The 12,807-nt window shown below is 50.4% G+C and overlaps 1 protein-coding gene across 1 annotated transcript in view; it reads right to left on the reverse strand.

Moving 5' to 3' along the window:
- LOC147113814 (slit homolog 3 protein-like) overlaps positions 1 to 12,807 on the reverse strand; it is a 714,603-nt gene that overhangs the window by 45,570 nt on the left and 656,226 nt on the right. Inside the window, exon 29 of the mRNA XM_085995157.1 lies at positions 4,026 to 4,119. Within this exon, the coding sequence (XP_085851283.1) occupies positions 4,026 to 4,119 (94 nt within the window). The remainder of the gene's footprint in view (positions 1 to 4,025; positions 4,120 to 12,807) is intronic.

Here is a 12,807-nt window from a genome sequence, read left to right on the forward strand (position 1 = left end):
GGTATAATAGACTGGTTTTTGGAGTGGCATCGGCTCCAGCAATTTGGCAGAGGGCCATGGAGCAGGTATTACAGGGAATTCCAGGCACACAATGTTACCTGGGCGATATTCTGATTACAGGAGATGATGACGAGGAACACCTTGCAAATTTGGAACTGGTGCTCACCAGATTGAAAGAATATGGACTTCGAGTTAATCGCCAGAAATGTGAGTTCTTTCAGAAGCGGATCTCGTACTGTGGTCATGTCATTGACCAGGAGGGGCTTCATAAGTCTCCTGACAAGATCGAAGCTTGTGAAGGCTCCCGCTCCGGATAATGTATCCCGTTGAGGTCGTTCCTAGGGTTGATTAACTATTACCATAAGTTTCTGCCAAATTTATCCACGGTGCTGCACCCGCTGAACGCTCTTTTGCAGAAGGGAGTACCATGGAAGTGGAGCGAGGACTGTAAGAGGGCCTTTCGCAAAAGCAAGGCATTGATCACCTCAGAGGAAGCGTTGGCTCACTTCAACCCAACGCTGCCTATTCGTTTGGCTTGTGATGCTTCTCCATATGGTACTGGGGCAGTACTCTCACACAAGTTGCCAAATGGCCTGGAGAGGCCAGTTGCGTTCGCATCCAGATCATTGACCTCCGCTGAGCGCAACTATGCTCAGATAGATAGGGAGGCTCTCAGCCTTGTGTGGGGAGTAAAGAAGTTTAATCATTACCTGCAGGGCCAAAAGTTTACGCTTCTGACGGACCACCAGCCGTTGGTATCCATTTTTAACCCTAAGAAGGGTGTTTCGGTGATGACAGCACAGAGACTCCAGAGATGGTCCCTTTTCCTAGGGGCACATCAATATCAGATCGAATTCAAAGGTACAAAGCAGCATGGTAATGCTGATGGGCTGTCGCGCCTGCCACTACCTACAGAGGAGGAGGCACCGACGGTTGACCTTGTTGAGTTATTTCACTCGACCATCATTGAATGTTTACCAGTCACCAATGCAAGTATTGAAAGAGAAACCAGGAACGACCCGACACTGTCCCGGGTCTACGAAGTGACAGTGAAGGGATGGCCAGCACATGGTGATCCACTGTTACCGGCATTCTCAGCAAGACGAGAACAGCTGTCCGTCTGTCAAGGAACATTGATGTATGGAACAAGGGTGATTATTCCTCCTAAGTTAAGAGAGAGAGTTCTAAAGGAACTGCATGAAGGTCATCTGGGGGGAGTCAAGATGAAAAGCCTTGCTAGGGCGTATGTGTGGTGGCCGGGTATCGACCAACAGATAGAGGATCTGACGAAAAGCTGCTCAGGGTGCTTAAAAGTGCAAAATGCACCTCCGATTGCACCGCTGCATCCATGGGAATGGCCTTCAACCCCATGGCAACGTGTACATATTGACTTTGCTGGTCCATTCATGGACTCCATGTTTTTAATTGCGGTGGACGCACATTCTAAATGGCCAGAAGTGATTAAGATGACTACCACTACCTCGGAAAAGACGATTGCGGTGCTAAGAACGATATTTGCAAGAAATGGATTGCCAGAACAAATATGTTCAGACAACGGACCGCAGTTCGTGTCAGAAGAATTCCAGAAATTCATGAAGAAGAATGGGGTGAAACATTATACCTCTGCCCCATATCATCCGGCTACAAACGGGTTGGCCGAGAGATTTGTACAAACGTTCAAAAAAGCAATAAAGGCCATGAGCGAAGATCAGATTCCACTACAACACAAGGTGGACAAATTCCTACTGGCATATCGAAACGCCACTCATGCAGTGACAAACCAAAGTCCTGCCATGATGTTCTATAACAGGAGGTTGCGGTCCAGGTTGGACTTGTTAAAACCAAATGTGCGGAGGGAAGTTGAAAACAAACAGTTCCAGCATATAAATAACAAGACCACTCGGAGTTTCGAAATAGGACAACCAGTGTTAGCCCGGGACTATAAAAACGAGAAATGGCAATCTGGAACAATTCGGGCCAGACAAGGACCCCTGATGTACACGGCAGATATTGGTGAAAATGTAATACGGCGTCATGCTGACCAACTGGTAGAATCGAGAACAAGGGTCGAACCCAGGGTTACGGCAGAGACAACCGTGGAAGAAGTTAGTGAACCTGAAGCATCTACCTCAGAAGTGAATGTACCTGATGATGATGTCCAATCCATAAGAGATCAACTAGATGAGTCACCCCAGCAACGAGAATCAGAGACCGCTGGAAGGCGTTATCCAACTCGAATCAGGAGGCCTCCTCAGAGACTGAATCTTTGAACTGTTTTGCATGAAGTTGTATATATATATATATATCTATATGTTATTATGTTATGTTAAATGGGGATATAACTGTTAAGCTAAAAAGGGAGGATTGTGGTGTATGTAACCTGTTCCACCTTAAGAGAACTACCTTAAGAGATGTACTACTTTCTCTTGGCTGCTGTATACTGTAGTACCGGTGGTGACCACACCGGTATATAAGCGTTGTGTAGTGATTTACTGGGCAGTTCAGCCCTGACCTCCGAATAGTAAAGACCTGTTAAAGTTATTCTTGTGGTCTGTGTCCAGTGATTTATAATAAGCATAACTGGGACACACAGACTTAACAACGTCATCGGAGGGGACTTTCAGTCATGAAAAACCCATTTGCAAAGGCTTCCCACACGTTGGAAATCAATTGGCCAATTGAGTTAAAATTGCATCAACCTCCCACATCCATTTAGATTCGTGTGGGAAACACAAAATTCAGATAACACGGCAACAGCCCGCACCCGAGTTAATATCCAGCCCATTACATCTAGTTCCCTCGTCTAGATCATTAATATATATTGTGAATAACTGGGGTCCTAGCACCAATCCCTGCGGTGCCCCACTAGTCACTGCCTTCCACTCGGAAAAAGACCCATTTATTCCAACTCTTTCCTTCCTGTCTGCCAACCAGTTTTCTATCCAAGTCAGTACCTTAACCCCAATCCCATGTGCTTTAACTTTGCACGCTAGTCTGTTATGCAGGACCTTATCGAAAGCTTTCTGAAAGTCCAAATACACCACATCCACTGGTTCTCCCTTATCTATTCTACCAGTTACATACTCAAAAAATTCCAGTAGATTAGTCAAGCATGATTTACCTTTTGTAAATCCATGTTGACTTTGTCCGATCCGGTCACTGTTTTCCAAGTGCTCTGCTATTACATCTTTTATAATGGTCTCTAGGTGATGAGGAGGGGATGTGTACCCTTAAGTTAAAAACATTGGGGGTGAAATTAGACTTGGCCAGGAATGTAAAACCGGCAGAATTGCTTTAGCTGCCTATTATACAGGAACAGTGACGTTCCTGATCTCAGTCATGGGGACATGTAGAGTAGGGGAAGGATACATCCCCAAGGAGGGAGAAGAGAAATCAGAGTGAAAATCACCCTTGGTTGCGCTGCACAGATCTGTTACACATTGTGTGTGTGTGTGTGTGTGTGTGTGTGTGTAACAGTCTAGTAACAGAGTAGCATTGTCAGAGGTTTAGGAGCAGGCCTTTCTCGATTGATGATGGTGCATGGGCATATCATCTAGGCTGACACTTCAGTACAGGACTGAGGGAGGTGTCAGAAGTGCCGTCTTTTGGCAGAGATGTTAAATTGAGGTCCTGTCTGCCAATTCAAGATCCCATGGCACTATTTAAAGAGCAGGGAGTTTCCTGGTGCTCTGGCCAATGTTTATTCCTCAAACACCACCACCGTAAAACAGGTTTTCTGGTTATTCATCTCATTCGTTGTTTGTGGGATCTAACTGTAGACAAATTGGCTGCCATGTTTGCTTACACTTCAATAGTACTTCACTGGCAGTGAAGCACTTTGGCATGTCCTGCAGATCTAAAAGGTGCTATGTAAATATAAGTTCTTTTTTTGAGGCTGGCAAAGAAAATAGGAGATGGAAAAAAGTAATGAAGATCTTTACATATTTTTTTTAACGTTATCAAATTGATGAATTGATTCACATGACCCAAATCAGTTTGATTTAATGATAGAACCCTGTACTCACTTGTACTTTCTGTCCTTTGAGATACATTTGGAGCCGTGCTGGCAGGGGTTAAGCTTTGGGACACAGTAATCGACAACGTCTTCACATAGCTCTCCTAGGGAGAAAGAAGCAGCATGTCAGCGAGATGTCATAATGGGCCAGAATTTGCTGGGAAAGCAACAACGAGTTTAATGTGAACGCCATTACTAGTGTGTAAACTACCCAGTAATTTCTGGTGAGGAAGAGATACGCTGCAAGTTGTGAATTGCCACAAGTTGCTGGACGATTTGTCTCGTGAAAATGGCAGCTCACCGTCAACCTCCCCGTGAGTTTCAAGAAATTGCTGCAGTTGTACATTAATTACAAATTAAACTCGACACAGAAAGTTAGGGCTGGTACTTAACAGCGTCAGGAACCTTTTAATGATGAGACTTATGTTCCTGCAATGCCACTCAAATACCAAATAGTCTCTCCCAATAATTCAGACTTGCTAGTTTTGAAAAGTCAACAGCTATGAAGAAATATCATCTCTTGTCCTTTGGCTTCTTTCCCACCAACACACTGCTTGTCATTTTTTTTTGTTTGGTTTATTATTCAAAATTAGCCAGGGAGCAGGATAAGGGCTACAGCGGGGTGAGATCATGACTTGAGTTCTGATATTTTCTTTTTTACTGATGGAATCTCATTGAAAACCCAAGTAACTTCATTAGATACTAAGGCCGCGATTTTATTAATGGAGGCGGGTTGGGTGCGGGTCAGGTGGTTTCCGGTTTCCAGTCCCGCCCCCAGCTGCATCTGGCCCACAGACATGATTTTACGTTGATTAACCTTGTTAAGCCTGCCCTGCGGGCTTGCCAGCCAATTAAGAGGAAGTGGGTCAGATGACGTCATTTGATGACGCATCATCTGCCGGTTTCCTTAAAGGGACCACGCACAATTTTATTGTGACAGTTGATTTCTCCGTGTTTGACAGCATTGAGGTGCTGAAAACACCGACAATCACTGCACAAAGGTGACCTCTTGCACCCTGGCTCTTCAATGACTCCCTCCATAGGCTGGAATAGATGGCAGCTGCAGGTGAGGTGGCAGAAGAGGTTCTCCCAGTGAGTTTTTAAAAATTTATTTGCTTATGCATTTATTGCCCATCCCTAGTTGCCCTTGAGAAGGTGGTGGTGGCACTGGACATGGATTTAAAAACTTGTAACCTAAAGAAAATGTATTAAAAATCCTCTGAGACTCACCCTGTGCAACACTGGATCCTTCACACCACTTCTGCAGCTGTCATCAATCCAGAAACATTACAGCAGACTCACAACACGCCACACTTGCATGGCGTGGTGTATAGACGTCGGGGAAACCCGAGCCAGAAATAGGCTGTCAACTACTGGCAACTACCTATTAATAGGCAGGTAATTGCCTTTAATCCTCTTCCCGCCGCTAAGTGTTGGGTCCATTCGCAAATCAGGGACCTGACACTTGAGAAAGCTGTTTGGAGGCGGGTTGACGGCAGGATCACAACCCATCGTCAATCAAAACAATTTTAACCTTTGACCCGCCTCCAAGCGCCGGCAAAATCGCGGCCCGAGTCTCCACACTGTAAGCCAAGTGAAGTGGGAAAATTAGACTTCTGCTTTTTTTTAAAACAGCGTTTGGCTGTTTGGTTAACATTTTAGAAATTTCCAGAGAGCCTTCTGAAAAACTGGATTGTCTGACACAAAATCACACATGGCAGTCATACTTTCCAAACCAACACTGTCTTCCCACTTATCCCTAGCTCCACAAGGACATTCTAGAGAGCTGCCTTTTATGGTTCTGCAGCTGTTGAATCACAAATCTTTTGCTGAGTGCAAAGGCATGTATGAGATATTTTGATAGTGTACATAAATCAGCTCAATTAAGTATCATCTTAGCTCAGTTGGTAGCACTCTTACCTCTAGGTCAGACAGTCATTGATTCAAGTACCACACCAGGACTTGAACCCATTATCTGGGCTGACACTCCAGTGCACTACTGAGGGCGTGCTGCACTCTCAGAGCACTGGCCGCCCGTTAGACGCCCCACCGATATTCAGTTCCAGTGATTTGAAATATCGGGCGGGGCGTATAACAGGCGACCAATGCCACACCATCCATTTTGCGCTACTGCCCAACACAAATCTCTACTCCGCCGTCTTTCAGGTGAGATATTAATCTGAGGCTCCATCTGTCTGTTAAGGTGGATGTATAAGATCCTATGACACTATTTGAAGATGATCAGTATTCCTCCCTCAATCAACACCCCCCCCCCAAAAAAAACCAGATTAACTGGTCATTTATCTCATTTGTTGTTTGTGGTACATTGCTGTGAGCAAATTGGCTGCTGTGTTTGCCTACATGACAACATTGGCTGCACTTCAGAAGCAATTCATGGATGTGAAGCGCTTTTAGATGTCCTAAAGGGTATAATATGGGCACCAAGTAACTACACGCTCTTATTTTCTTTAACCATCATGAGACTGTATCAGAAATGTTAAAGGGCAAGTGTCCCAGCTTTCATAGACATTACAGGGCTGCACCACAGGATCTGCTGCTCACCCCCATTTACCTCATTCATGTTGGAGATTGAAGGTATATATGTGCACACGTAGGGAAGGGTGTTCTGAACGAGGGGCAATATTCATCATTACAAATTAATGGCAGTTTTATGTCTTAGCTAGTTTCAATCAGGACAGAACTGGACCAGTTCGGAATAGAGGACATTCCTAGAAGTTCAAGGATAGGCACACACAGGATTGCGAAGCAATCATTTTAATATCCATGTCACCATGAAAAGAGGCAATATTCAGAGGCTTTGGGCTCCTTATCAGGGAATCTACATCAACTTACCAGGGGAGTGGATTTCACGTGTGTGTGTGTTCATAGGCTGAAGTGATAAGACTCCCTGTGGAGTTTGGGTTGTGTCTGATCTGGTTAGAATTAGGAAAACCCCAATCATTTGACCTCTGATTTTAATCCGTTTTATAGACTCCATCCTTTGTGGTTTAGATTGGAGCTGATCCTTGCCTGGGAACCACATGCCATCTCTCAAGGATGAAAAGGATCCACACATGTGGGGCGCATTGTGAAAGCTTAGAAATCACAGAACACTCCAGAGAGAATTTTAAAGAGCTGCCTTGAAACTTCCTCTGCTTTCTTTGATTGTGTATTTTATTACAACCTTTTCTTACCTGCTTCTGAGGCCTTTCTACAAGATACAGATATCAGCATAGGGAGGTGATGGTGTCAGTCTTTCAGGCCTACCTAACTTAGTAGAAAATCACAGGATTTAAAAAAAAGATTTTTATTTCCAACCACCCTGATGGCCCACTAGGTAAATGTGCCTCTCAAATATATGCCCCATCCCCTTCATAGCGACCAGCAAGGTCCCTGATCTGTGCTGAATTAGCAGAAGTCAGTTGGGGAAACACTGTGTGCTGCAATTGGCCTCAGCATCATCAGGCAAGTGAGGGGGGGGGGGGGGGGGAGGTGCAGGAAAAAAACCATATAAAGGAGTACCCGTCTCTGCTCACTATTAAGTAACTCCTACTGGGTGAAAACAGGATCACTTTTTTCTACAGTCAAGCCACTAGCTGATGCTCACTGCCCATGCTCATGAATTAAGAACTTGGTGAAATACTGCATAAAGACGTGAAGGGTGTTAGTGCTGGCAAATGCAACACTTTTTCCACTAGTGTTAGCGTCAAGTGTAATATGGGCCCGAGGCAGAGCAGAGAGATGTAATTTACCCTCGCAATGTTCCTTACACCCACCTTAGCAGAGCAGCCAATATGCAGTGATTTTTCCATTTCCAACACCACCACACCTTATAGCATCTCTGAGCGAGATCACCAATTTAGTTCCAATTAGTGGTGAACTATGGACAATTTAATATTGTGGACTCACACCAGCTGGATAGGACGTTCTGAATGTCAAAATTCATTTTAGAAATAGAGGCAGTACAGCGAGGAGACTTTCATCCCATCAGTGTTTTAACCCAGGTTCCACAGCTGAAAGGGTACTGTACTAACCTAGTGTGCCCCTCGATTCCCAATTGACCACCTTGAACCAGCGAGAAAAGATGCTTACAAATATGGCCAACATGGAAAGAATCAGCAGGCTATCAGCTCATAAAATAGTCTGGAAGTCTTTTGAGTCCTTCTGTGGTGTCCAACTGGGATGTCAGTTGGTAATGTTTATATTTAGCAAAGCACACCATTCATTTTACTACAAGTCACATACTTGCATTTATACCTCAAACTAAACAGTTGTAAGGCAAAACCATAACTTCAGATCAAAAGAGATGTTCTGTACTGTGGGTTGGTCATGGGTAGAGAAAGAATGGACAGGAAATTTCTCTGAAGGGAAAAAGAATCAACGATTGAATCAAAGGTCGTGTTGTAGGAGTCTACGTACTCCTAGCAAAAAATACTGAACTCGGAGAGGTTCAACAGAAAAGGTTTAATTGTTGAGGCTGCATGCTGAACACAAAATGGAGTCAGAGACTACACAAAGTACGACTGCCTTTCATCAGTGCACAGCTTCGACTGCTCCTCCCCCGCTCTGGGCTTAACTATGTTGCAGATCGAGTTTCTTAAAGGTGTGATCCTTCTTAAAGGCATGACGCCTGATTTATAGTCTACGGACCGGAAAGCGGATTGTGTCCTTTCTGTGATCGGTACGCCACACAGCTCCCCCCAGAATCCGCTAGTAGGGAGTGAACGAACCGGCGTGGCGGCTTGATGGCACGGCCGGAACGGCTCTTGGCGTCGGGAGCGGGGTGGTCGGACGCGTCGGGCTCTTAGGTGGTCTGCCCCGCGGTGGGGGTTGGCCCACTTGAACGGGTTCGTCGGGCTCTAGGTGCGCCAGCTTGAGCCGGTCGACCGACACCTTGTCAGTTCTGCCGCCCACTTCGAGGAGGAAGAACTTGTTCCCCGTCTGGAGTACCTTGTAGGGTCCGTCGTATGGGGGCCGTAGAGGTCCTTGGTGGGCGTCATGGCGCACGAAAACAAATTTGGCCATGTGCAGGCTAGGTGGTACGCGGGTTGCTGGTTCGCCGTGCCGGCCGGTGGGTACCGGAGCGAACTGTTGTGCTCGGTTGGCGAAAGCGCGGCGTTGCTGGTCAGCCGACCAGGGGGTCGTGGCAGTGGGCAGGAACTCTCCGGGTACGCGCAGCGGCTGGCCGTACACGAGTTCCGCCGCCGAGGCTTGCAGGTCTTCCTTGACCGCAGAGCGTAGGCCGAGTAGCACCCACGGGAGGCGGTCGATCCAAGCCTCGTCCTCGAGGCTGACGTGGAGGGACGCCTTCATGGACCTGTGGAATCGCTCGCACAGTCCGTTGGCTTGGGGGTGGTAAGCCGTGGTGCGGTGAACGGCCACCCCGAGGTTTCGGGCGATGGCGGCCCACAGATCAGAGGTGAACTGCGGGCCTCTATCCGACGTCATGTCGGAGGGGATGCCGAACTGAGCGACCCAGGTACCGATGAACGCCCTCGCGATGTCGGCGGTGGTGGTGGACGTCAGTGGAATGGCCTCGGGCCAGCGGGTGGTACGGTCCACGATTGTCAGCAGGTGCGTGTGACCTTGTGATGGCGGCAGGGGGCCGACGAGGTCGATGTGGACATGGTCGAACCTTCTTTCTGGCACGGTGAACTCCTCGAATGGGGCTTTGACGTGCTGGTGGATTTTGGCACGCTGGCAAGCTATGCAGGATCTGGACCAGACGCGCACATCTTTGCGCAGGCCGCGCCAGACAAATCGGTTGGCCACCAGCCTAATGGACGCGCGGGTGCCGGGGTGTGAGAGGCCGTGGACGATGTCGAACACCCGTTTTCGCCAGGACGCCGGGACTACGGGGCGGGGTTGCGCCAAGGAGGTGTCGCTTTTGACTGTGACGGTGGACGGGCCGCAGGCGACATCGGTCAGTCGCAGCCCTGGGATGGTTGTGGGCGCGGAGAGCAGATCGGGGTCGGTGCGTTGCTCCACTGCCAGTTGAGCATAGTCCACTGCCAGGTGGGCGCCGTGGATGGCGGGGCGGGATAGGCAGTCGGCCACCACGTTGTCTCGACCGGAGACGTGCCGGATGTCCGTGGTGAATTCGGACACCGCGGCGAGCTGGCGTTGTTGCCTGGCTGACCGCGGGTCCGCAGATTTCGCCATCGCGAATGTCAGGGGTTTGTGGTCGACAAACGCGGTGAAGGGGCGGCCCTCCAGAAGAAATCTAAAATGGCGGACTGCCAGGTACAGTGCGAGGAGCTCGCGGTCAAAGGCGCTGTATTTGGCCTCCGGGGGGGGCGCAGTTGGCGGCTGAAAAAGGCCAGCGGTTGCCAGGCCCCGTCGACCCACTGTTCGTACACGGCGCCGATCGCGTGGTCGGAGGCGTCCGTGGTGAGGGCCACCCTGGCGTTGGGCTGTGGGTGAGCGAGCATGGTGGCGTCGGCGAGCGCCTTTTTGGTCGAGTCGAAAGCGGTCAACATGTCTGCCGACCACTCGATCGCCATTCTGTCTTTCTTACCCCGGAGGGCTTCGTATAGGGGCCGCATGAGGGAGGCCGCTCCGGGAATGAAGCGGTTGTAAAAGTTGATCATCCCCAAGAACTCCTGGAGGCCTTTGATGGTGGTAGGCCGGGGGAACTGCTGGACGGCTTGCACCTTGGCGGGCAGGGGAATGGCTTCGTCCTGCGTGATGTGGTGGCCGAGGAATTCGATCCTGCTGAGGCCGAATTGGCACTTGGCTGGGCTGATGATGAGCCCATGCTCAGAGCCGCTGAAACAGGGTGCGGAGGTGCTCGATGTGTTCCTGCTTGGAGGAACCAGCTACCAGGATGTCATCCAGGTAGACAAAGAGGAACTTCAGGTCCCGGAGGACTGAGTCCATGAGCCGCTGGAAGGCCTGGGCCGCGTTTTTGAGGCCGAAGCGCATTCGGAGGAACTCGAATAGCCCAAAAGGGGTGATTATGGCCGTCTTGGGAACGTCCGTGGGGTGGACTGGCACCTGATGGTAACCGCACACCAGGTCGACTTTGGAGAAGACTGAGCGGCCGGCCAGTCTAGCCGAGAAGTCTTGAATGTGCGGTATGGGCTACCGATCCGGCGTGGTGGCGTCGTTTAGGCGCTGGTAGTCCCCGCAGGGGCGCCATCCCCCGTCGGGTTTGGTGACGATGTGGAGTGGGGAGGCCCAGGGGCTGTTGGAGCGGCGGATGATGCCGAGCTGTTCCATTGTGGCGAACTCAGCCCACGCGATCTCCAGCTTGGCCTGGTCCAGCCTGCGGGCGTGGGCATACACCGGTGGGCCTGTGGTGGGGATGAAGTGTTCTACCCCGTGCTTAGCAACCTTCGCGGAGAAGGTCGGGTTGGTGAGGGCTGGGAACTCAGCCAGGAGTGCTGAGTAGTCGTCTGTTGAGCGGGCGCGGCACTGCCACGCCATTTTGGCGGGTTGGGGGGGGGGGCCATGGCGCCCGGGATAGGTGACATGGTGTTCATGTCCACGAGGCGGCGCCGAGGCATGTCGACCAACAGGCCGTGGGCGCACAGAAAATCCGCACCGAGGAGCGGGGAGAGCACCTTGGCGGTGATAAACTCCCAGTGGTAGCGGCGGCCTGCGAGGTCGATGGTGACTGTGCGGGTGCCGTACGTCTGGATGTCGGTGCCGTTGGCGGCAGCCAGCGCAGGGCCGCGGCCGCCTCGCTGGATCTTGAGGGCGGACGCGGGGATGATGCTGCGCTGCGCGCCCGTGACGCATAGGAAACGGCGTCCGGAGGCGCTGTCCGTAACGTACAGCAGCGCGCCTGCTTGCCCCACGGCCATCGTGTAGGCCGGTGTGGGGGCGGTTGGAAACGTGCAGGGATGGCTGCAGCGGCGTGACCGTGCGCCGAACCGGGTATGGAAGTAGCAGTAGCCCTGGGTCGGAGGGCTTGGGGGACGTGGGGGCCTGGGGGGCCTCGTGGCCGAGCTGTGTGGCTGCGCGATAGAGGGTGGAGCGCGCGCCGACGCTGCGGAGGCCAGGTCGGGGGTGACAGCGTGGTTGGAGCTGGCAGACAGGAGCTTATCGGCTTCATCGGCCAGGGCCTCGAGGTCCGTGAGGCTGGACGCCATGATCGCCAGGCAGATGCTGGGAGGTAGTTGGCGGATAAAGAGCGTGCGGAAGAGGGAGCCGGGCGGTTTCTCGTTGGTCAGAGCAAGCATGGGTGAGAGCAAGTCTGACGGCGTGGAGTCACCGAGGCCCGGGAGGTCGAGGAGGTGGCAGTTGCGCAAGAATTGGGAGGCTGTGAATTTTTTAATGAGCGCGGCCTTGAGATGTGCGTACTTGCCTTCCTCCGGAGGGTTTTGTAGTGTTGTCCAGACTTTCGTGATTGTGGAGCTGCCCAGGGAGGCGAGGAGGTAGTCGTACATCATTGTGTCGGCGGTGATGCCGCAGAGTCGGAATTGCGATTCGGCTTGAAGGAACCAGGCGGTGGCCAGGTTCTCCCAGAACTCCGGCAGCTTCACAGAAACTGCGTTTGTGTCAGCCATGGTTACGCTTAGGAGTCGTCCTGAGCGTCGGGGTCACCAATGTAGGAGTCTACGTACTCCTCGCAAAAAATACTGAACTTGGAGAGGTTCAACAGAAAAGGTTTAATTGTTGAGGCTGCATGCTGAACACAAAATGGAGTCAGAGGCTACACAAAGTACGACTGCCTTTCATCAGTGCACAGCTTCGACTGCTCCTCCCCCGCTCTGGGCTTAACTATGTTGCAGATCGAGTTTCTTAAAGGTGTGATCCTTCTTAAAGGCATGACGCCTGATTTATAG

The sequence above is a fragment of the Somniosus microcephalus genome, chromosome 8 (assembly GCF_052327205.1).
Source record: "Somniosus microcephalus isolate GS21.2 chromosome 8, FLI_Smic_1.0, whole genome shotgun sequence".
Lineage (NCBI taxonomy): Eukaryota > Metazoa > Chordata > Chondrichthyes > Squaliformes > Somniosidae > Somniosus > Somniosus microcephalus.